We start from the raw sequence: 24013 nt of genomic DNA, 5'->3' as shown, positions 1-24013 counted from the left end.
AATTGTTGTGGCCTCTCCCGTTGCGGAGCACAGGCTCCGGACGCGCAGGCTCAGCGGCCATGGCTCACGGGCCCAGCCGCTCCGCGGCATGTCGGATCTTCCCGGACCGGGGCACAGACCCGCGTCCCCTGCATCGGCAGGCGGACTCTCAACCACTGCGCCACCAGGGAAGCCCTGCTCAGGCCATTTTTAATCCAGCTTTGATGTTTTCTAGCTGAGGTGACCTTGGGATAATTATTTAATATCCTCAATGACCAGTTTCTTTTACATCTGAAAAATAAGAATAATTGCTCATAGTATTATGTGAGGATTAAGTGAAATGAGATGTAAATTGCCTTGCACAAGCTGCTGAGAGACCCTACACAGGGTTAGAAAGGATCTGTATTTTCAGGGCTATGGAAAATTACTTGCGTTGGTATTAGGTCACATTATAAGTCTCTCTCCTTTTAGAGGAGGGTCACACTGAGATCGATTGCGAACAGCTTACTACCTCTGTGACCTTGGGCTTGTCACTTACCTCTCCATGCCTCAGTTTCCTCATCTCTAAAGTGGGGGATAATGTGAATAACTAATTCATAAGGCTGTGGTGAGAGTTCAGTGGAGTGCTCAGGTCAGTATTTTGTATATTGACAGATTATGAGGGATGGAATGCAGTGCACCGTATTGCAGTCAGAAATTAGGCAAATTGCTGAGAAAAAGCAAATGCTCCTGTGATTTCTCCAGCAGTGTTAATTAACTTGAATTAGGCAACTGGTTGGAGTCCCCATCCTGGTCAGTTGAGTCGGTCCTAACAGTGGGCGTCCTCCCCTCCAGCCCTTGTTACTGGGCCATTTTTATTGAACCATTGTCTCTGCACAGTTGCCATCAGATGGCGCTATCGGGATATGCACGTTCAAGTTTGCTTTTCTCCTCCTCATTGCTGTTCCTTCAGGCGGCTAGCAAATTGGAACAGTTTTTATTTTATTTTTAAGTTTTGTACCTTTTTAGATATTCAAGGACTTCAGCAATAAGATTACATTTAAGGGGAAATGAAATGCATATGAAGTGTAAGGCACATTTTTCATAGTTTGAGTGGCCTTTAAATGATTAGAAAACTGAGGCTAAAAGGAGAAACTTTTTTTATTTCTCTTAATATTCATCAGTTTAGAGCTAACCTTGCAAATACATTTTGGATGCTAAGATATAGCGTAAATATGCTGATTTGGATACTCAACAATCTTCCTGAGATAAATTATTCATGCCATCGTGGGTAGCACATGCTTCCTGCATAGTATGTTTTTTCATCATAGTCACAGCATTTTTCCATTTGTGTTTTACTAACAGAGGAGTGGCAGATCTAATTGTTTCTTGTTTCCTCTTATTTTGTTTATTGTGAACTCTTGTGTGGCTTATTCAAGTAATAGATACAAGAATGACTTCCGATGTCTTCTGAGGAATAATTTAGTGAGTTTCAGGTCTTTAGAGGGAAGCGAGGCAGCATAGTTTAGTGGAGTAAGACATACCTGTGTTCAAATTCCATCCTGCCCGTTCCATCAGCTCAACAGAGATTCTCCATTTATTAGTGGATGTAAAGCTTGCAGCATGGCGAATGGTGGAAGCTTCATCAAATCTAGTTTCCCATCTTCTGTCCTCACGCTTCTTGGGAAAAGAGAGGTAACGAGGTATAGGATTATAGGTAATACAGATACTAAAAATGTGTGGGTGTTTTTAGGAGTAAGATTGCCGTGGCATCTTGAACTCAGATGTTTTGGCGCATTCTCTAAGAGCTCTATTTCAGATTTTTTTTTTTTTTTTTTTGGTCAAGATTAGTCTTAGGTTTCTACTGTCACTATCCTTGTTTTTATAAAAAAATGTATTGCCATATAGTTGATTTATAATGTTGTGTTAATTTCTGCTGTACAGCTGAGTCAGTTATACATATTATTTTTCATATTCTTTTCCATTATGGTTTATCACAGGATATTGAGTAGAGTTCCCTGTGCTATACAGTAGGACCTTGTTGTTTATCCATCCTATATATAATAGTTGGCATCTGCTAATCCCAAACTCCCAATCCTTCCCTCCCCCACCCGCCTCCCCCTTGGCAACCAGAAGTCTGTTCTCTATGTCTGTACTGTCCCTATCCTTGTTAATTAGTGATAGCCAGGAGATAATGGTGACCGCAGGTGTCCAGTAGGCACCCCAAGCCACTCTGCTCAGGGATCTTCCACTGGCTTTGGTGAACACAAAAGGACCCTTAAAGCCAGTGGGTCCCTTTGCAGAGTCAGTACAGGGCTCTGTGCCAGGGAGGGAGCCTAAAAGGCCAGGGCTCACAGCAACGTGTGTTCAGGTCTTGCAATTAAAACCCAAAATTGATGCAAAATTCAAAATATTTATGTATAAATTATTGGCTAATCAATCCAGCTCACATACAGTCTCACTGGAACTCCTTTTAAATCTCTTTTTGGGTTCCCACCTATGGCCATTTAGAGTCTAACAAACATGCTTCTGGTCCTCCATATCTTTGGCTTACATTGTAATGACATGAATACGCTTTTAGATATGCTGAAACTATGTCTCCCGCTAATGAGAATGAACAGTCATCTTCCGTACCCTGGTCATTTCCCATCACAAAAGAAGTGGCCTCAGTAGACAGCTGGTCCTGCTGGTTACCTAATTTATTAATAGTAATAATAATAGCTTTAGGTAAACTACCCCAAAACGCAAATCATCGTTCTTATCAAAAGTTCTCTAACATTACAATGACTTAATCCATCATTGTACAGGAGGCCAGTTCACTTGCTTTCCCAGGGGTATATTTTTCAACTAACTTGATTTGTAGGATTCACTAGGAAGTTATCTTGTTCTATGGGAGCAGTATTTTGATGTTTTTCAGGTGCCTTAATGGAATTCATGGCAATGGTGCCTTCTAAAAAATGTCCGTACTAAAGTTTTGTAGCAAATCTATATTATGAAGAATTAATCACCTATTCACGTGTTTGTGTGTGTGTGTGTGTGTGTGTGTGTGTGTGTGTGTGTGTGTGTAGACTTTAAAATATCATGATACAGTTCCCAAACCATTCACTGTTGTGTTGCTTGTTAAGCATGTGGATTTGCCATTAGCAAAGTGAAATACCCATCGTCTAGGGTGTGTGTTTGTGTGTGTGTGTATACACAAAGATGTCTCATGTAAGGGGGTACAGTTTGCATCAAGTCCAGAGGTTTATGAATTGGGTCCAGTAGTGCCCCAAAGGTTCCGTGGAATAGTCTAACAGGCCACTCATAGGGACAAACAGTCAAACAGGGGAGCTCTGTTGAATTTCAGCTGGAGCATTCCACTCTTTTCGATATTGGCGTGCAATGCAGAAATTTGAAGAAAAGCATTCGGTTACTTACCAAATATTATCTTCATCCCTGGACCAAGGCAGGACATCAGAGAGCTGTGTACTTGAACTCTATTGGTTGATTCCTTGTAGAATCATTTTCACTGATTTATACTTTGCCACTGTACCCTTGGAGTGTTCTAGAAGAGCCCAAGACCCCACTGACCACACATTGCTGTTGTCTGTTTTATAGATGAGGTGATGTGTTGAGTGCATTGCTCAGCACAGCATCTGTGTTGATGAGAACTCTTGGGGTAAAATTCCACCAGTGCTTGGAAGCAGGGGAATGCCTTCTCCTAAAACAATAAAAAAAGAATATATACTTTACTCCTACATATATGAGGGCTATAGTAGCCACTTTTTTTTTTTTTTTTTTTGGTCCCTAGGAAGGAAGGTCACAGTCAGACTTGCTACCCACTTTTAGCAATTCTTTGGTAAATATTTAGGGGGAAAAGCTTCTACCCTTGACAACCTTTCTTACTGTTCCATCCTTTTATTGCCCTACACTTATCTGTCTTAATGTATTTTTCTAATACATGTATTGTGGCAGGTTACCCCAGATCTCTTTAATTCCACGTAGAATTTTCCTATTATCTTTTGGGCAACTACCTGGATGTCCTGTAGGCACATCAAACTTAATATTCTCTAAAGAAACTTCTCTTTATGTTCCTTTTTAAACCTTCCCATCTTCCCATTTCTCATTTTTGGTAGAGGGGTCCCATTGGTCTGGAATCTGTCTTTTCTATTCTCTGTCTCTCATACATCCCACCCAGTTGTTAACCAAATCCTTTAAACCCAGCCTCCGCACTACCTTTGAAACTTCTCCTGATTCTCTCATTCATCAGTACTTGCGTGGACTATATCTCTAGTTTCATAACTGGCCTCAATTTCTCTGTAATCATGTTATGAACATTATGTTCACTGATGTCAGTTATTTAAAAGTCATTTGCTCTCCTATGATTCTTATTGTTATTATTTACAGCATGAAACCCAAATCTCTTACATGACATTCAAGGCTTTTTATAATTTGCTTCCCAACCTATGCTCTAAATCTCATCTCTGTCCATTCCTCCCTCCCCCATGTGTCCTTCACTGTAGCCACTTGCCCGCTCCCCGGTCCCCAAACACAAAATGCATTTCAGCACCTAGTTCTCTTGGCCTGAAATGCCCTTCCTGGCACCTTCAAGCCCTTTTCCCCTGGCTCCTCTCAAATATTACCTTGTGGAGATTTCCCTCTGTTTTTTCGTCACCACAGAAGAACTGATTGCCTTTTCCTCATTCTTTCTCTGTCATTCTCTTAATACCATTGTTAGAATGTTCATTCCCCTATTTGGACTTTGCTGTATGTACAGATCTTCTTCCAAAAATCATGGGCTCCTCAGGGAGTTTGGCTGAGTAGAAGGAGGGAATGAACCAGGTATCTGCCAACCCTGCTCTTAAAAGCAAAAGTAAACTGATTGGGGGACTGTAGAATCCCTAGAATTGATAACACCTTTCATGGGTAAGGATTGAAAGCATGGACTAATTCACGTCTGACCTTAAAATGTTAATATCTTGTAAACTTTCTTTATGGTCATGGCACATTTGTAATGCCATTATGCTAAAGGTTCTAGCAGTCCAAGTGAGTTTTTGTAATTTCTTTACAGAAGAAACTTATGCGATGTTCTTTTTTCTTTTAGGAATAGGCGAGTCAAGAGGCTGAAAATCTGAAGAATGTGTCCAAAGGGTAATCTGGCTGTCGTTCGCTGGTTATGGAGGGGCATGAGGAAGCTATTTCTGTTACTTTCTTTCTTGCTGTCCCATGCAGCTCATTTGGAAGGCAAAAAGGATAATCAATTCATCTGGAAACCAGGTAGGAATGTCCTCTTCCTTTGTCCCATTTTCATTAATGAGAAGACTATTCTTTCCATCCTTGTACTTCTTATTTGTGGAGTAGTGGGAAATCTCCAGAGAGGGAAAAACTCGATTCTTCTTCTTTACAATACATTTGATTCTTATTCCTGCATAATTGTCACCTCCATCCATGATGCTTGTTATCCTTCTGAATTTTCATGTTGTTGTCAATTAAAGTGATGATTTCCATAGTTACATCTGCTGCTCCTTTCTCAAATATATCACCGCTGTGCAGCACATTTGTAGCGAAAATGGCATCTGAATTTAGCTGATATCCTCAGCTAAAAATGCTTTGGACCAGTAATATATGTCTCTTTCTCTTAGGGTACAAACTAGTTAGCTATTTATTATTGAATGTTTTCTAGCATAGATTCTGTATATCTAAGTTTTGGAGCATGAAAAATTATCCTAACAACTTTGCCCATTAGTTATAATTTTACAGTTGCCCTAATGTGTTCTGAGATCCTTAGCTACCTCGTACATAAGTATATGAATAAGTTGAGTTGAGGTTTGGAGACTTGCATATAACTTACGTTCTTTTCTAGATATTTCCTTAATGTGGCTTTGGAAAAGATCTGTTTAATTTTAAAGGCTAATACTTTATCAGCTTAGATTATGAACCCCAAATATCTTGGCTGTTTGTATCACTGGTTTTTCTTTGCCCTAGATTTTAATTTTCTTAAAGTTTCACAATTAGATCATTTAAAATATGTATTACTGTTTCAAGAGTCCATTCTTGCAAATATAGATAACTTATACACCTGATATCTTAGAACTGGAAAATGTGATGTTGTAGAAGATCTATGGTCCTCAGAGAGTTTTCACTTTAGTCTCATCATCCATAAATTAAATAGACTGCAAACATATTATGTCACCATGGAAATATGTATAATAGTGTCATTTGCAATATTTAAATGGCTTTGCAAAAACAAAAATGAATTATGCTTTAAAGTATATTAAGTAAAATCCCAGCACCATCAGGGATACAGTCTGGAGGAAATTGAATTGCATTAAAGCCCCTATAAATTAATTTAATTTGGGGCTCTAATACCACATTAATGATTTTCATGTTTTACCTCACAGTAGTTTTAGGAAGTTTGGAAATAGTTCTAAAAGTCAAGATTGCATTTATGTGAAGGAGGCTATTTTATTTTAATCAGAAAAGAGTAAACCTTTTATCAGATCTAAAGAAGCACATTTATATGACTGTACTCCTGTCTAAAGTTCTCAAAAAAGTGCAGTTAAGATGGAAAGTAGCAAATCTGAAACGTGAATGGGATGCATTAAGAAAATGGGCTTCTGCAACGAAGAGTAGCCCCTGCTTGCTGGAACTAGAGGAAGCCCGCGTGCAGCAACAAAGCCCCAACACGGCCAAAAATAAATAAATTTAAAAAGTAAATAAATTTAAAAGAAACTGGGATTATTTTGAAGGAAATTTTAAAAATAGGCCTGCTTTTCTAAAAGTAGGTCAATGGAACAAGCTGGTACAGACCCACTCTACAGTGGGGATGGACACTTTGATAGCTGTCACACTTAAGTTTCAGAAGTGAGCATCCTTCCCATCAGATGTTTTGCACTGTTCAAAATGAATATCCGTGTCATCACTCTTATTTTCTCTGGTATTCGTTACTTCTTTCCCTCATTAGTGTGCCATCAAAAAGGTAATAACACATATCTTTTCCCATATGGTTTCATTTCTCAGTTACAAATTTATTACTTGTTTGTGATCAGACATTTTAAAAGTTGACAAAATTTCAGAGATATAAAACTAAAAGCCAAAGTCCAGGCCATGTGTTCCACTCTCCCTTTTCTTATATATCCTTCAGAAACATTCCTTGCACATGTAAGTACATCTCTATGCATAGTTGTGTATATAAATCACACAAAATACACATAAGTTTTACTATAATTATTAGTTAGGGTTCTGCCAAAAAAAGAAATGGTACATGCGAAGTAGGTCATCGAGAAGAGTTTAATAAAAGAACTATTTACAGAAGTAGGAAAGTATGAGCAAGGTTTAAGATCAGCTACCAGGAATTGTGGAGTGCCCCTGAGCAGGTATCAATCTTTATGACACTGGGTCTGCAGCAGCAAAGGAAGGAAGTAGTTTCCGGAATCTGGAGAGAAAACTTTTTTATGGAGAGGGTGCTTGAGAGATGCTGTGGCCTTTAGAGGGATATAAACAAAGTGCAGAGAAAAGTTGGGAAGAGGCTCAAGGTGATGAATCGTCCTTGTCCTCACGTCTCCTGCCAGGGATCTCATTGGCTGAATCCAACCAGAAGCTACAAGGCAAGGGAAGGGAACCCATCCCTTGCCTTGTAGGTCCCAGGTCCATACAGACCTGCCTCCTGGGCAGGAAGCCAAGCGTGGAATGGTGGAGAATGTGGATCTGAAAATATCTAATTATTACATACCTGTTTGTACATTCACACAAACACTGTTTCAAACAATCAGAATCATACTTGGCAGAATCATCTTCTCCAGGTTGCTTTTATCATATAATGATGTCTTGATGAATATTACACATTAGTGCACATGGGTCAGTTTCATCTTTTAATGGTTGCATAGTTTTCTTTTGTACTTTTGTTTAATAATTTATTTAAACAGCGCCCTATTGGTTTATCTTTTCTTTCCCTATTGCCTGGCATTTCAGTGGCTTTTAGTTTTTTGCTATTATAAATAGTACTGACATGAATGCAACATTATTTTAAAGGCAGTAAATCAATTTGAGGAGTCATATGCCCCAGAGCATTCTGGGTCATCACCTTCAAAGACAACCTCAACATCTTAGAATCTGTACCTACTTATGCATGATTTATCATTTCTCATTTGCATTTAAAGAAAAGCTCGATTGCAGTTGAAATTAACTGCATTTTTTTGTAGTATATTATCAAATCCAACAACTCAGGTCCAGTGTAATCTGGAATTTGAATAGATTTCCCTGGAGACCCAGATAAACATACCTTATTTTAGAAACCTGGAAACCATTCTCTGGATTTAGACTGTGGCGCCAGTCACTTAAGCTCTTTGCTGGTATCTGTTGTTTTTCCCCTGAATCCATAGTTTAGATGTTAGTCAACCTCATCCAAATTAGAAGCATTTCTAAGTGAGTCCTGGCTTTGGAAAAACAATGGATTGATGAAGAATAAGTGAGTGATATGTTATGTTGCTAAGGATTTCTCTACTGCGTGAGAGTCTGATGAGATGTAGGCTGTGGGGTCATTGATCTGGCAAGGCTGTCATCATTGTGATGAGATCTGTTGATCAATATTTAGTGTTGGGCAATTGGACATCCATGCCAAGAAAGAAGGATCATGTCAGCAAGCGTATCAGATAAGGAGTGATGCTATGCTGCTTGTTGTTTTAAGTAAACACATAGCTATTCATGTCTGCATGCTTTGTAGAGATGAACCGATCATGGACTCTGAAGCCACGATAACTAGTGGTCTCTTAAAAAATTTCTCAATATTGGTCCTAAGAGGTTCATTCATTCCTCCGATCGTTGTTGAGACCTTATTGTGTGCGAGGCACTATTACAAATACATGAGATAAGTTGACAATAAAACTGACAAACCCTTGATCCTCATGAACAGGCTAATAAACACGATCAAGAAGTTAAATAGAGAGTGTGTTGGATGGTGATGAGTGCTTACGAGGAAAGATAAGGCAAGGAGGAAGGATATGCAGTGATAGGTGAGAGACTAAGAGTTTTTTTCTCATTGTAGTTTTTTAATTAATTAATTTATTTAATTTTTATTTTTTTGTGGTACGCGGGCCTCTCACTGTTGTGGCCTCTCCCGTTGCGGAGCACAGGCTCCGGACGTGCAGGCTCAGCAGCCATGGCTCACGGGCCCAGCTGCTACGCGGCACGTGGGATCTTCCCGGACCGGGGCACGAACCCGCGTCCCCTGCATCGGCAGGCGGACTCTCAACCACTGCGCCACCAGGGAAGCCCTTAATTTATTTTTTTATTGAAGTATAGTTGATTTATAATGTATTAGTTTCAGTTGTACAGTTATATATATATTCTTTTACAGATTCTTGTCCCATATAGGTTATTACAAAATATTGAGTATAGTTCCCTGTGCTATGCAGTAGGGCCTTGTTGTTGTTTATCTATTTTATATATAGTAGTGTGTGTATATTACTCCCAAATTCTTATTTTATCCCCCCGCCCACCTTTCCCCTTTGGTAACCATAAGTTTGTTTTCTATCTTGGTAAGTCTGTTTTTGTTTCGTAAATAAGTTCATTTGTATCATTTTTTAAGATTCTACACATAAGTGATATCTGAGAGACTGACATTTGAAGTGGGTGGGCTATGGGCTGCCTCACTGAGGAAGGGAATTTGAGTAAAGACCTGAAGGAAGTGAGGGAGCCAGCCATGGGGATATCAGGGAAAGTCCCAGATGGGGGGAACCACAAGAGCAAAAGGCCCTGAGGCAGGCGTGGCTGTGGCATGTTTGAGGACCAGAGAAGAGGCCACCATGCTGGAGCAGAGTGAACATGGCGGGCAGTGATAGGAGGTCACGTCAGAGGGGTCATGAGGCCCAAATTAGGTATGTCTTCATAGGTTGGAATGCAATTTTGGCTTTTACTCTTGGGCGAGATAGAAAGACATGGGGGATTTTTTAGAGAGTGGTGACGTGATCTTTTTTTTTTAATAATATTTTAATAGGATTATCTTGGGTGGTCAGTTGAGCAAGTGGTCACGAGGAAACCAGCTGGGAGGCTACTATAGAAATAAGAACGAGTTGATGATAATAGCTTGAATGAAGGTCATGGCAGAGAAGGTGGTGAGAAGGGGTTGAAGGTCGGATATATTTAAGGCCATGGTTTTCTACCAGGGGAGATTGTGCCCAGCAGGGGACATTTGGGAATGTCACAACTGGTCGTCACAACTGGGCTGTGCTAGCTACACCTGTGAGTAGAAGCCAGGGATGCTGCTAAACACTCTAAAATGTAGAGGACAGCCCGCACAATAAAGAACTATCCTGCCCAAAATGTCAGCCCAGATTGAGAGACATTGTTTTGAGGTAAAACCATTATGATTTACTGGTGTGGGGAGGGGGAGGGAGAGAGATACAAGGGTGATACTGAGGATTTGCCCTGAGCAACCAGGAGAGTGGAGTTGCCATCATTTAACCTGGGCTACTGGGAAGGAGCTGGCATGGAGGGAATATGAATAACTTGGTATTGGACATGTTCAGTTTTTAAGTCTGTTAGAAATTCACATGGAGATGTTGACCAGGGAGTTGGGTCTGAATTCAGGAGTCAGGTCTCTGCGACAGATATAAGTTTGGAAGTCCCTAGCAGTGAGGTAGAATTTAAATGTATAGCCTTAGAAATGAAGAGGCGACCTTGAAATTTGTGATCCTGTGTATATAAAGGATAAGTTTCTAATTTACTTCCTCTGGGCCAAATGACATTAAAAAAATTATGGTGGTAAAATACACATAACATAAACTTTACCATTTTAACCATTTTAAAGTATACAGTTCATTGACATTTAGTATATGCACAGTGTGTTGGAAACATTACCACTGTCTACTTCCAGAACATTTTCACTGTTCCAAATTACATTTTACAAGTATTTATAAACAGACTGGAAAACAATTTGCTGTGAATAATGAGGTCTGAAAGAAAAAAAAGTCCATATTTGTCTTTTTGTGAGAGGTTCTTTTAATAGCTTTAAGTCATCCTCAGAGGTCACTCCGTATACTAGAAAAAGCATACTTTGTATACTTTGTACACAGGCGGACTCACATTCAAGTCCTAAGCATCTAGAAAGGAGAAAGTTATTTAACCTCTCTGAGCCCTATTTATCTATTGGAAATGAGGGCAGTAAGTAACTTAAAAGGACTGGTTTGAAAATCAAAGTAAAACAAATATATTGAAAAACTTAGTGTATTGTAGCTACTCATAAATGTTAGCTATTTATCATTATTATATAATTATTTGATGTTTGAAATATTCTTGCTTTTATGTTATGCAGTTTTTGCATACTTTTTTCCTTTAGACTCACAAAAGAGGTGAGATCAACTTGACAGCTATATATACTTTCTTAGTGAATGGTCATAGGTAATTTTGCTGACTTTTTAGCTCTAAAACTTTCTATATGACAGACTCTTGGAACGTTTTAATTTCAGTAGATCCTTCCCGGTGAATAAAAAGGGTGAGAATAATGACCTGTGTTCTAAGAACTAAGTAGATAAGTTAAAATTAATTTTTTTGAAAGAAAAAAGCGAGACTACGAAAATGATGTTGGGTAAGAAAAAAGGATCTTACTTAGGTTAATATTTAATTATAGCTTAAATAATGACATTTTCAGAGTCGAAAGGACTTTAAAGAAAAGTGATATTATATATATATATATGTATATTTAAGTTTAGGAACCTTAGAGACAATACAGTGTTCTTAGAATAAAGCTAATTTTTTGAATATGTGCTAGAAGTTAGTAAAATATTTCTTCTGAGAATTTTATTAAATTGGAATCATTTAAATTACATCTATGGCTATTAATTTATCTTAGAGCTATGTGTATAATAAATTCTCAATGGTGTTATTTCTGTGATATCAAAAAACATAGAAATGTATGACATGGGATTCACTGCTAAAACCTCTAATTATTTCTCCTTGGAGGCCACAAGTACTAATTTGGTAATGTTCCCAATAAGCCAGAAAAAGTCTATATTACCTAAATAATTTGAAATAAATTACTCCGATTTTTTTCTAAGTATTACTATAATGGAGGCTCCCTGAGGAGAGAGATGTTGTTGGTTTTATTCACTGATATATTCCCAGTACTCAGAACATAAATAAATGTTGCATAAAATATCCCCAGCACATTAAGTACTTGTAGAATGAGGGTCACTGTCTTGTGTGTGTGTGTGCGTGTGTGTATTTAGGGGAGTTGAGAAGTGAAGAGGTGAAGAAATAGAACATATGACACATGTAATTCTAGAACTTGAAATATTGGGGTGGTCAAAAAGTTCGTTCGGATGTTCCCATAAGACGGTACGGAAAAATCCGAATGAACTTTTTGGCCAACCCAATATGTATTGAAGAGAGGATATGAAATGATGAAAACCAAAGTCAACCTTATAAATCAGTAAATATGAAAGTTAATGATCTGTATTTTCTTGTTCCTTGGTTCCAGTACCATTTCTGATCATCTCTGGAAAAGATGTTGAACACAATTTGTATGAAAAGAAATAGGTACACGTAGTAAGAAATTTAACTATTACTGCAGTTCTCATGATGAGATATTACAGTTGCATGTTGTCTTCCATTTAATTTCCTCAGAGACAGCCAGTTTCAACTCTTTTTACTGTTTATCCTGATGTTTACCTCCATATTTCTAAGTAATATACTCATTGTTGATATTTCTTGATTTGTGTTGAGTATTTCCTATTGATTTTCTCCTATGTCAGCTGAAGATTTATCTCTCATCTACCTACCCCTTTCCCTCCTCATTGCCTCCCTTGAAAGTAGTTATATCAAAATACTTAGATCAGTGAACAGTGATTGTATTATTATTTCTACATAGATACGGTTCTCTGCTGAGTCAAGCAGTGTACCATACTTCCGCCTCCTTTTTTTTCAGCTTTTTGTTTTATACAGAAATTAAAAATTGCCTCATCTTTTCTTTTGCTTTGCCTTCTTCGAGTCTACTGCTGCTTTCCCCCTGATGCTCCAGCTGACATACCCATATTAATTTTTTTCTTTTAGCGATGTGGAGCATCTTTATTTTTTAAAAATATTTATTTATTTAATTTTATTTTTGGTTGCATTGGGTCTTAGTTTGCAGCACATGGGACCTTCGCTGTGGTATGTGGGATATTTCGATGCAGGGTGCGGGCTCTTTGTTGTGGTGCATGGGCTTCTCTCTAGTTGTGGCGGCATGGGCTCCAGAGCACGTGGGCTCTGTAGTTGCAGCTCATGTGCTTAGTTGCCCCGCAGCATGTGGGATCTTAGTTCCCCGACCAGGGATTGAACTCGTGTCTGCTGCATTGGAAGGCGGATTCTAAACCAGTGGACCACCAGGGAGGTCCCCCCATATTAATTCTTTCAAACATTTAAGCACTGTTCAAAACACTTTATTATGTTTTTTGGGGGAAGATCTTTCCACAGCCCTCTGCCCTCCTGATTCAGTGTGGACTGCTGCACAGTTTCTCATCTTGAACCCCTTGTTCCCAGTTCCAGTACCAGTTCTCTTCCTTGCCTTTGTGGCTTTATTTTCTAGAACTGCTAAAATAGGGTACATTGGAAGTCATTTTTCATGTCTGAAAGTGTCTCTGCTTGTCATATACTTGACTGATAGCTTGGGTGTGGAGTTCAAGGTTAAAAAGCACTTTTCCCTCAGAATTTTGAAGGCTCTGCTCTACGTATTCCAGCCTCCAGTATTGTTGCTAAGAAGTTTTTGTCATTCTGATCTCATCTCTGTATGTTACCAGTTTGTTTCTTTTCCTCTTTCTGAATCTTCTTTTTATCCACGAAGTTCTGAAATTTCATAATTATGTACTTTGGGGTGAGTCCTTTCTCCTTTATTTTACTGGCCATTAGGAGAATATTTTAGCAATATACTCATGCTCTGCAGTTCTGAGATTTATTTTTTATATGATTTTCTACCTCTGTTGTCTCTCTTCTGAAACTCCTTAGACAGATGTTTTACCTCTCTAATTGATCTTCAAATTTTAGATATTTCCACTGTTTTTTCTTCTGTTTGCATTTTTATTCTAATTTCTAAAATATTTATTATATTTCATCTTTCAACCCTTCCATTGAATTTTTTTTTTTTTGGCGGTACGCAGGCCTCTAAGTGCTGTGGCCTCTCCCGTTGCAGAGCACAGGTTCCGGACACGCAGGCTCAGCGGCCATGGCTCACGGGCCCAGCCGCTCCACGGCATGTGGGATGCTCCCGGACCGGGGCACGAACCCGCGTCCCCTGCATCAGCAGGCGGACTCTCAACCACTGTGCCACCAGGGAAGCCCCACTGAATATTTTTTATTTCAGCCAGCACATTTTAAATTTCTAAGACATCTTATTCTATAATTTTTAATTTTTTAATTTTTAATTTTTTTCACATCTTTATTGGAGTATAAATGCTTTACAATGTTGTGTTAGTTTCTGCTGTACAACAAAGTGAATCAGCTATATGTATACATATATCCCCGTATCCCCTCCCTCTTGGGGCTCCCTCCCACCCTCCCTATCCCATTCCTCTAGGTTGTCACAAAGCATCGAGTTGATCTCCTTGTGCTATGCAGCAGTTTCCCACTAGCCATCCATTTTACATTTGGTGGTGTATATATGTCAATGCTACTCTCTCACTTCATCCCAGCTTGCCCTTTCCCCCTATGCCCTCAAGTCCGTTCTCTACATCTGTGTCTTTATTCCTGCCCTGCCACTAGGTTCATCAGTACCGCTTTTTTACATTCCATATATATGCGTTAGAAATGGTATTTGTTTTTCTCTTTCTGACTTACTTCACTCTGTGTGGCACATTCTCGGTCCACCCACCTCACTACAAATTACTCAGTTTCGTCCCTTTTTATGGGCTGAGTAATATTCCATTGTATATATGTGCCACATCTTCTTTATCCATTCATCTGCTGTTGGACATTTAGGTTGCTTCCATGTCCTGGCTCTTGTAAATAGTGCTGCAATGAACATTGTGGTACATGTATTTTTGAATTATGGTTTTCTCAGGGTATATTCCCAATAGTGGGATTGCTGGGTCATATGGTAGTTTTTTAAGGAAGCTCCATACTGTTCACCATAGTAGCTGTATCAATTTATATTCCCACCAACAATGCAGGATGGTTCCCTTTTCTCCATACCCTCTCCAGCGTTTATTGTTTGTAGATTTTTTGGTGATGGCCATTCTGACCGGTGTGAGGTGATACCTCATTGTGGTTTTGATTTGCAATTCTCTAATGTTTAGTGATGTTGAGCATCTTTTCATGTATTTGTTGGCCATCTGTATATGCCTGCTTTGGAGAAATGTCTGTTTAGGTCTTCTGCCCATATTTGTTTGTTTTTGTGATATTGAGCTGCATGATCTGCTTGTATATTTTGGAGATTAATCATTTTGTCCATTGATTCATTTGCAAATATTTTCTCCCATTTTGAGGGTTGTCTTTTTGTCTTGTTTATGGTTTCCTGTGCTGTGCAAAAGCTTTGAAGTTTCATTAGGTCCCATTTGTGTATTTTTGTTTTTATTTCCCTTACTCTAGGAGGTGGGTCTAAAAGGATCTTGCTGTGATTTATGTCATAGAGTGTTCTGCCTATGTTTTCCTCTAAGAGTTTTATAGTGTGGGTCTTACATTTAGGTCTTTAATCCATTTTGAGTTTATTTTTGTGTATGGTGTTAGGGAGTGTTCTAATTTCATTCTTTTACGTGTATCTATCCATTTTTCCCAGCACCACTTACTGAAGAGGCTGTCTTTTCTCCATTGTATATTCTTGCATCCTTTGTCAAAGATAAGGTGACCATATGTGTGTGGGTTTATTTCTGGGCTTTCTATCCTGTTCCATTGATCTATATTTCTGTTTCTCTGCCAGTACCATATTGTTTTGATTACGGTAGCTTTGTAGTATAGTCTGAAGTCAGGGAGACTGATTCCTCCAGCTCCGTTTTTCTTTCTTAAGATTGCTTTGGCTGTTTGGGGTGTTTTGTGTTTCCATACAAACTGTAAAATTTCTTTTTCTAGTTCTATGAAAAATGCCATTGGTAATTTGATAGGGATTGCACTGAACTTGCAGATTACTTTGGGTAGTATAGTCATTTTCACAATATTGATTCTTCTAATCCAGGAGCATGGTATATCTCTCTGTTTATGTTATTTTTGATTTCTCTCATCAGTGTTTTATAGTTTTCTGAGTACAGATCTTTTGCTTCCTTAGGTAGGTTTACTCCTAGGTATTTTATTTTTTTTTATTGTGATGGTAAATGGGATTGTTTCCTTAATTTCTCTTTTTGATCTTTTGTTTTTAGTATATTGGAATGTAAGAAATTTCTGTGCATTAATTTTGTATCCTGCAACCTTACCAAATTCATTGATTAGTTCTAGTAGTTTTCTGGTGGCATCTTTAGGATTCTCTATGTATAGTATCATGTCATCAGCAAACAGTGACAGTTTTACTTCTTTTCCAATTTGGATTCCTTTTATTTCTTTTTCTTCTCTGATTGCTGTGGCTAGGACTTCCAATATTATGCTGAATAATAGTGGCAAGAGTGGACATCCTTTTCTTATTCCTGATCTTAGAGGAAATGCTTTCAGTTTTTCACCAATGAGAATGATGTTTGCCTTGGGTTTGTCGTACATGGCTTTTATTATGTTGAGGTACGTATCCTCTGTGCCCACTTTCTGGAGAGTTTTTATCATAAACTGATGTTGAATTTTGTCAACAGCTTTTTCTGCATCTATTGAGATGATCATATGGTTTTTATTCTTCAATTTGTTCATATGGTGTATCACATTGATTGACCTGCGTATATTGAAGAATCCTTGCATCTCTGGGATAAATCCCACTTGATCATGGTGTGTGATCCTTTTAATGTATTGTTGGATTCTGTTTGCTAGTAGTTTGTTGAGTATTTTTCCATCTATGTTCATCAGTGATATTGGTCTATAATTTTCTTTTTTTGTGATATCTTTGTCTGGTTTTGGTATCAGGGTGACAGTGGCCTCGTAGAATGAGTTTGTGAGTGTTCCTCCCTCTGCAGTTTTTTGGAAGAGTTTGAGAAGGATAGGTGTTAACTCTTCTCTAAATGTTTGATCGAATTTGCCTGTGAAGCCATCTGGTGTTGGACTTTTGTTTGTTGGAAGATTTTTAATTACAGTTTCAATTTTATTACCTGTGATTCATCTGTTTATATTTTCTAAATCTTCCTGGTTCGATCTCGGAAGGTTGTACTTTTCCAAGAATTTGTCCATTTCTTCCAGATTGTCCATTTTATTGGTATAGAGTTGCTTGTAGTAGTCTCTTATGATCTTTTGTATTTCTGCAGCGTCAGTTGTAATCTTTCCTTTTTCACTTCTGTTTTTATTGATTTGAGTCCTCTCCCTTTTTTCTTGATGAATGTGGCTAAAGGTTTATCAATTTTGTTTATCTTTTCAAAGAACCAACTTTTACTTTTATTGATCTTTGCTCTTGTTTTCTTCGTTTTTATTTCATTTATCTCTGCTCTGATCTTTATGAATCTTTCCTTCTACTGTCTTTGGGATTTCTTTGTTCTTCTTTTTCTAGTTGCTTTAGGTGTAAGGTTAGATTGTTTATTTGAAATTTTTCTTATTTCTTGAGGTGAGCTTGAATTGCTGTGAACTTCCCTCTTAGAAGTGCTTTTGCTGTGTCCCATAGGTTTTGGATCATCGTGTTTTCATTGTCATTTGTTTCTAGGTATTTTTTTTAGCGTTTTGATTTCTTCAGTGATCTCTTGGTTGTTTAGCAGCACACTGTTTAGCCTCCATCTATTTGTGTTGTTTACTGTTTTTTTTCCTGTAATTGTTATCTAATCTCATAGCGTTGTGGTCGGAAAAGATACTTGATAAGAATTCAGTTTTCTTAAACTTTCCGAGGCTTGATTTGTGACCCAAGATGTGGTCTATTCTGGAGAACGTTCCGTACGCACTTGAGGAGAAGGTGTATTCTTCTGCTTTCAGCTGGAATGTCCTAAAAATATCAATTAAGTCTGTCTGGTCTATTGTGTCATTTAAAACTTGTGTTTCCTTATTTATTTTCTGTCTGGATGATCTGTCTATTGGTGTAAGTGGGGTGTTAAAGTCCCCTAGTATTACTGTGTTACTGTCGATTTCCCCTTTTATGGCTGTTAGCCTTTGCCTTATGTATTGAGGTGCTCCTGTGTTGGGTGCATAAATGTTTATAATTGTTATGTTTTCTTCTTGGATTGATCCCTTGATCATTATGTAATGTTCTGCTTTATCTCTTGTAACATTCTTTATTTTAAAGTCTATTTTAAATGATATGAGTATTGCTACTCCAGCTTTCTTGTGATTTCCATTTGCATGGAGCATCTTTTCCCATCCCCCTCACCGTCAGTCTGTATATGTCCCTATGTCTGAAGTAGGTTTCTTGTAGACAGCATGTATAAGGGTCTTGTGTTTGTATCCATTCAGCCAGTCTGTGTCTTTTGGTTGGAGCATTTAATCCATTTACATTCAAGGTGATTATCGATATGTATGTTCCTATTACCATTTTCTGAATTGATGTGGGCTTGTTTTTGTGGGTCTTTTTCATCTCTTGTGTTTCCCACTTAGAGAAGTTCCTTTAGCATATGTTGTAGAGCTGGTTTGGTGGTGCTGAATTCTCTTAGCTTTTGCTTGTCTGTAAAGTTTTTGACTTCTCCATTGAATCTGAATGAAATCCTTGCGGGGTAGAATAATCTTGCTTGTAGGTCTTCCCTTTCAGCACTTTAAATATGTCCTACCACTTCCTTTTGGCTTGCAGAGTTTCTGCTGAAAGATCAGCTGTTAACCTTATGGGGATTCCCTTGTATGTTATTTGTTGCTTTCCCCTTGCTGCTTTTAATAGTTTTTCTTTGTATTTAATTTTTGATAGTTTGATTAATATGTGTCTCAGCATGTTTCTCTTTCGGTTTATCCTGTATGGGACTTTCTGCACTTCCTGGACTTGATTGACTATTTCCATTTCCATGTTAGGGAAGTTTTCAACTATAATCTCTTCAAATATTTTCTCAGACCCTTTCTTTTTCTCTTCTTCTTCTGGGACCCCTGTAATTCTTATGTTGGCGCATTTAATGTTGTCCCAGAGGTCTCTGAGACTGTCCTCAGTTCTTTTCATTCTTTTCTCTTTATTCTGCTCCCTGGCAGTTATTTCCACCATTTTATCTTCCAGCTCACTTATCCTTTCTTCTGCCTCAGTTATTCTGCTATTGATTCCTTCTAGAGTGTTTTCAATTTCAGTTCTTGTGTTGTTCATCACTGTGTGTTTGCTCTTTGGTTCTTTACGATCCGTGTTAAATTTTTCTTGTATTTTCTCCATTCTGCTTCCGAGATTTTGGATTATCTTTACTATCATTACTCTGAATTCTTTTTCAGGTAGGTTGCCTATTTCATCTTCATTTACTTGGTCTTGTAGGTTTTTACCTTGCTCCTTTATCTGTAACATTTTTTCTGTCATTTCATTTTTTTTTTCTTGAAGTGGGGCTGCTGTATTCCTGTCTTACTGGTTGTTTGGCCTGAGGTGTCCAGCACTGGAGTTTGCAGGCAGTTGGGTATAGTTGGGTCTTGGTGCCGAGATGAACACCTCTGGGATGCCTCACTCTGATTAATATTCCCTGGGGTCTGAGGTTCTCTCTTAGTCCAGTGGTTTGGACTCAGTGCTCCCACCACTGGAGCTTGGGCTCAACCTCTAGCTGGGAACTGAGATCCTGCAAGCTGTGTGGCACAGCAGAAAAAAAAAAAAGAAAAAAAGGAGCAGTACAACTAAAAAAGAATAAAAAATAAAATAAAATTAGAAAGATAAAAAATATATTAGGAAAAATAAAAATGTAATTGAAAAAACTGCAACAATGTAAAACAAAACCACAACTGAAAAAAGAAAAACAAAGGGAGGGGGGAACAAGCCAAAAAGAGCAGAACAATAGCAAAGTAGAAAGAAGAAAATAAAATTAGAAAAATAGAAGATTTATTAGAAAAAATAAAAATATAAATGAATCAACAACAACAAGGTAAGACAGAACCCCATTCTGAAAAAAGAAAAAAAACAAAAGAAAGCCTTGGCTATGGGGTGTGGAGTTTGGGTCGGGGTGGAACTTAGGCAGGGGCGAGCTTTAGGGTGGGGTGGTGCCTAGGCCTGGGGGGGTGACATTTGAGCATGGGGGGGTGCCTAGGCACAGCCAGAAAAGACCTTGAGGGTGGGGCCTAGGCGGGGCGACGTTCAGGCATGGGGCAGGGCCTCTGCTTAGAACCTGCACAGCAGGGGAAAAGCATCATGTCCAAAGAGGAGCCTCTGGAGTGTGAAGTTCGGGAGTTTGGTGGTAAGGCCCTGGATGAGGGTGTGTGGGTGGGGTTTAGGCCCAGCGTAGTTGGAGGGGGTCTCAGAGGGGGTCTCCGAGTGTAGAGGTGGGGCCCTGGGTGGGGGTTTAGGGGCGGGGCTTGGGCTCTGCATGGCAGGAGGGAGGCTCTGAGGGCAGAGGTTTAGGCCCAGGAGCCCAACAGCCTCCCCGCTGCCTAAGTGGACAGGGAAAGCACTGGCTGCATTCCCTTCTGTTCCTCCACTCCCACCCAACGCCTGTCTCCCCCAGGGTCTCCCCTGTTGCCACTGGACCCCTAACAGTGGGTGGGTCCCACTGGATGTAGGAACTCCTCCCCTCCCCCAGCTGCCCCTCAGGCTTGCCAGTCCTGTAGGTCTGGCCTTTACTTTGGCTCCCCCCTTCCCCCCACTTCCATTCCCTCAGGAGCTGAATGGCTGGAGTGGGCCTCAGTGGGCAGAGGATCAGGCCCGGCATCTCAGCAGGCTCCCAGGAGCCCTAGTGGGCAGGGGAAACCTGGCCACATTCACTTTTAATCTTCTGCCCTCCCAGTGACCCCCCAATTTCCCCCTTTGGGAGTGGGATCCCTTCCCCACCCCCAGCCACTCCTCAGGGGCTGGTCCCATCCTGCCTCCACTTCTCCTCCCCCCTCACTCCCCCCCACACCCCATGTCCTACCCGGTCGCTGGGGGTTCCTTCCATCCCCTTAGGTGGACGTGGTCCACCACCGGTGCCTGGTAGGTGCCCTAGTTGTGCAGAGATGCGAATTCCATGTCCTCCTAGTCTGCCATCTTAACTCCACCCTATAATTTTTAAAATTGCATCTTGTTTTACAGATGCAGTGTGTTTTCATTGAGAGGATGTTAATAATAATTTAACCTTCTCCTTTTCATTCTCTGTACCATTTATGCTTCCTCTAAATCTGTTACTCTTTTATTCCTTTACTTGTTTGATCATGGCCTGTGATATGGGGAGTTTTCTTCTAATGTCTGCTGATCATTGACTATTTCTTTAGTGTTTCTGATTATTGAGGGTGAGGCCTTGAAAGCTGATTGACATTCTGTGTACGTGACTCAGCTGTTTGGGCTTCTCTTTCAGGCTCTACTGAGTGGTGCACTGGCTTTTCTTATTGGGGGATGGATTTCTCAAAAAATCTATATCCATCAGTACCTGAAGGTCTTTTATCCAGGGCTTATTATGGATATTATTTAAGGTGAAGGCTAAGCTGCTATAAAAATGATGTACCCAAGTACATGGTTTAAAAATAGGGCTTCCCTGGTGGCGCAGTGGTTGAGAGTCCGCCTGCCGATGCAGGGGACACGGGTCTGTGCCCCGGTCCGGCAAGATCCCACATGCCGCGGAGCGGCTGGGCCCGTGAGCCATGGCCGCTGAGCCTGCGCTTCCGGAGCCTGTGCCCACCCAAGCTGGATCACAGGCATTTCCGTATTTTAGTGATGAAAAGAGCACAGAGCTAAAATCTCAAAAAAGATTTTTCAGCAAGTGACATAGAAGTTCCATATATGTTCCAATTCTCTGTAGCTGTGTAGCAGCCCACTCCAAAAGTGGCTTCAAGCAATAACAGTCTTCATTTTGGCTCTGACATCTGGGAGTGGATGGGCCCAGCTGGGTGTTCTTCCTTGGGGTCTCTTGTACCATGGTGCTCAGATGGGGGCAGAGGCTGACTCATCTGGAAAGCATCTTCATCCACATATCTGGTACCTGAACTGGGAAGACTCAAACAGCTGAGGTTGGAATGACTGGGACTCTTGAGGTATCTCTTTCTCTCTCTGTGTGTGGTTGTGTCCACATGCTTTCTCTATATGGAGACCTCAGCATGGTGGGAATTCTTACGTGATATCTGAAGACTCTCAGAACAAGCTTCCAAAGAGAAATAGGAAGGAGTTGCGTGGCTTTTTCTAATGTAGCATAGGAGCCATGCATGGTCACTTCTGCTGCATTCTGTTGGTTGCAAGGGTGCCTCTAAGGAGGGGGCCTAGACTTCATCTTTTGATTGGAGGAGTAGCAAAGAATTTACAGATATATGTTTTAAATTTGCCATGACCCATCATTTCTGGTCACACTCCATTGGTGAGAATGTAGTCACATGGTCACTGCTAGCCACAAGGCATGATGGGAAATGTAGTTTGCAGTTGGACAGCCATTAAGAAGGAAAAATAGGTTCAGTCATGATTATCAGTCTTCATAACAGGGACTATTCAGTGTTTGGATTAGTCAGGAAATTGAGAGAGAGAGAGAGAGAGAGAGAGAGAGAGAAAGAGAGAGAGAGTGAGCGAGCGAGAGAGCGAGATTTATTATAAGGAATTGGCTCGTGCAATTATAAAGGCTGAGAAGTCTAGAGTCCCAGGAAAGCCATTGGTGTAGTTCCAGTCTAAGCCCAAAGGCGTGAGAACCAGGGAAACTGATAATGTAAGTCCTAGTCCAAGTGCAGGAGAGGAGCAATGTTTCAGTTCAAACAGTCAAAAAAGAGTGAGTTCTTTTTTCCTCTTTTTATCCTACTGAGACCTCAAACAGATTGGATGATCCCCACCCACACTGGGGAGGGCCATCTGCTTTACTCAGTCTACTGATTGAGATGCTAATCTCATCTGGAAGGACCCTTACAGGTACACCCATAATAATGTTTAGCCAAACATCCAGGCACTCTGCAGTACAGTCAAGTTGACACATGAAATTTACTATCATAGTGTTTCCTGAAATGAACCCTGCCTACACTGGGTTACTGATAAAAGAATAAAGGCAGAATCTTAACAGAAGTGGCTTAACATTTAGTCCTAAGCATTTCACTTAATTCCTCTCTTTTGAATATGATACCTCATCACTGTCTTTCACTTTGGGTGCTCTTCTCAAAAATATCTTCCTGAGAGGGCTTCCCTGGTGGCGCAGTGGTTGAGAGTCTGCCCGCCGATGCATGGACGTGGGTTCGTGCCCTGGTCTGGGAAGATCCCACACGCCGCGGAGCGGCTGGGCCCGTGAGCCATGGCCGCTGAGCCTGCGCGTCCGGAGCCTGTGCTCCGCAACGGGAGAGGCCACAACAGTGAGAGGCCCGCGTACCGCAAAAAAAAAAAAAATTTTCCTGAGGAGTTCAATTTTGTTGCCTGTTTTCCTGCAAATATTGAAGAAGGGACAGAGGAAGGGATCTGAGGGGCTAATTAATTCCATTTATAGGCTTTTAATTATCCCATATTTCAAGCCATGAGCCTTATTACTTTTTTCTAGGGCCTTTAGGACACAAACTTTCTCAGAGTTCTGTAAGTATAAATTAGTTTTTTCTGTTGTTGTTACCATATTCTTCTGTAGGCAGAATCTTCAGCTTCCTTTACACTTTCAATTTGCTTACTGCTCCTCTACCTGTTCCAGAATTCATTGCTGTCTATTCTCCACCTCTAGTTCTATATTTTTGTCCCTTATTGACTTCCATCTTTTAATACCTTTACTGTCATTTCAAGGGAGTATTAGGAAGGAGTGAAAATACATACAAGTGTCTCATGTCCCCCAAGTTAATGGGAAGTCTTCTAACCTTTCTGTCACTTCTGTTTTAGGCTATTTATTCTGGAATAGGATGGATGTTGAATGTTAATTTTTGTGGTGATTGACTCAGTTATTCTCTTTGAGCATGTCCTACAAAATCTGTTTTATAATAAAATTCACTGGCCAACCAAACTTTTCCCAGGTTAAAAATTTGTTTTAATTTAATCTAAATGTTCATTGCCTCTGTATGA

At 39.8% G+C, this 24013-nt stretch overlaps 1 protein-coding gene across 2 annotated transcripts in view; it reads left to right on the top strand.

Moving 5' to 3' along the window:
• The window catches only part of THSD7B (thrombospondin type 1 domain containing 7B), a 975661-nt gene that overhangs the window by 213325 nt on the left and 738323 nt on the right, over positions 1–24013 (top strand). For both annotated transcript variants that reach the window (XM_029224675.1, XM_029224674.1), the window contains one exon: positions 5042–5214. In XM_029224675.1, coding sequence (XP_029080508.1) covers positions 5076–5214 — 139 coding nt within the window. In that variant the 5' untranslated portion in view covers positions 5042–5075. The remainder of the gene's footprint in view (positions 1–5041; positions 5215–24013) is intronic.

Source organism: Monodon monoceros, unplaced genomic scaffold (assembly GCF_005190385.1).
Source record: "Monodon monoceros isolate NGI ecotype Baffin Bay Population unplaced genomic scaffold, NGI_Narwhal_1 Super_Scaffold_16, whole genome shotgun sequence".
NCBI classification, from domain to species: domain Eukaryota; kingdom Metazoa; phylum Chordata; class Mammalia; order Artiodactyla; family Monodontidae; genus Monodon; species Monodon monoceros.
Note: the sequence above shows the minus strand (reverse complement) of the source record. Positions and strands in the feature narration are given on the sequence as shown.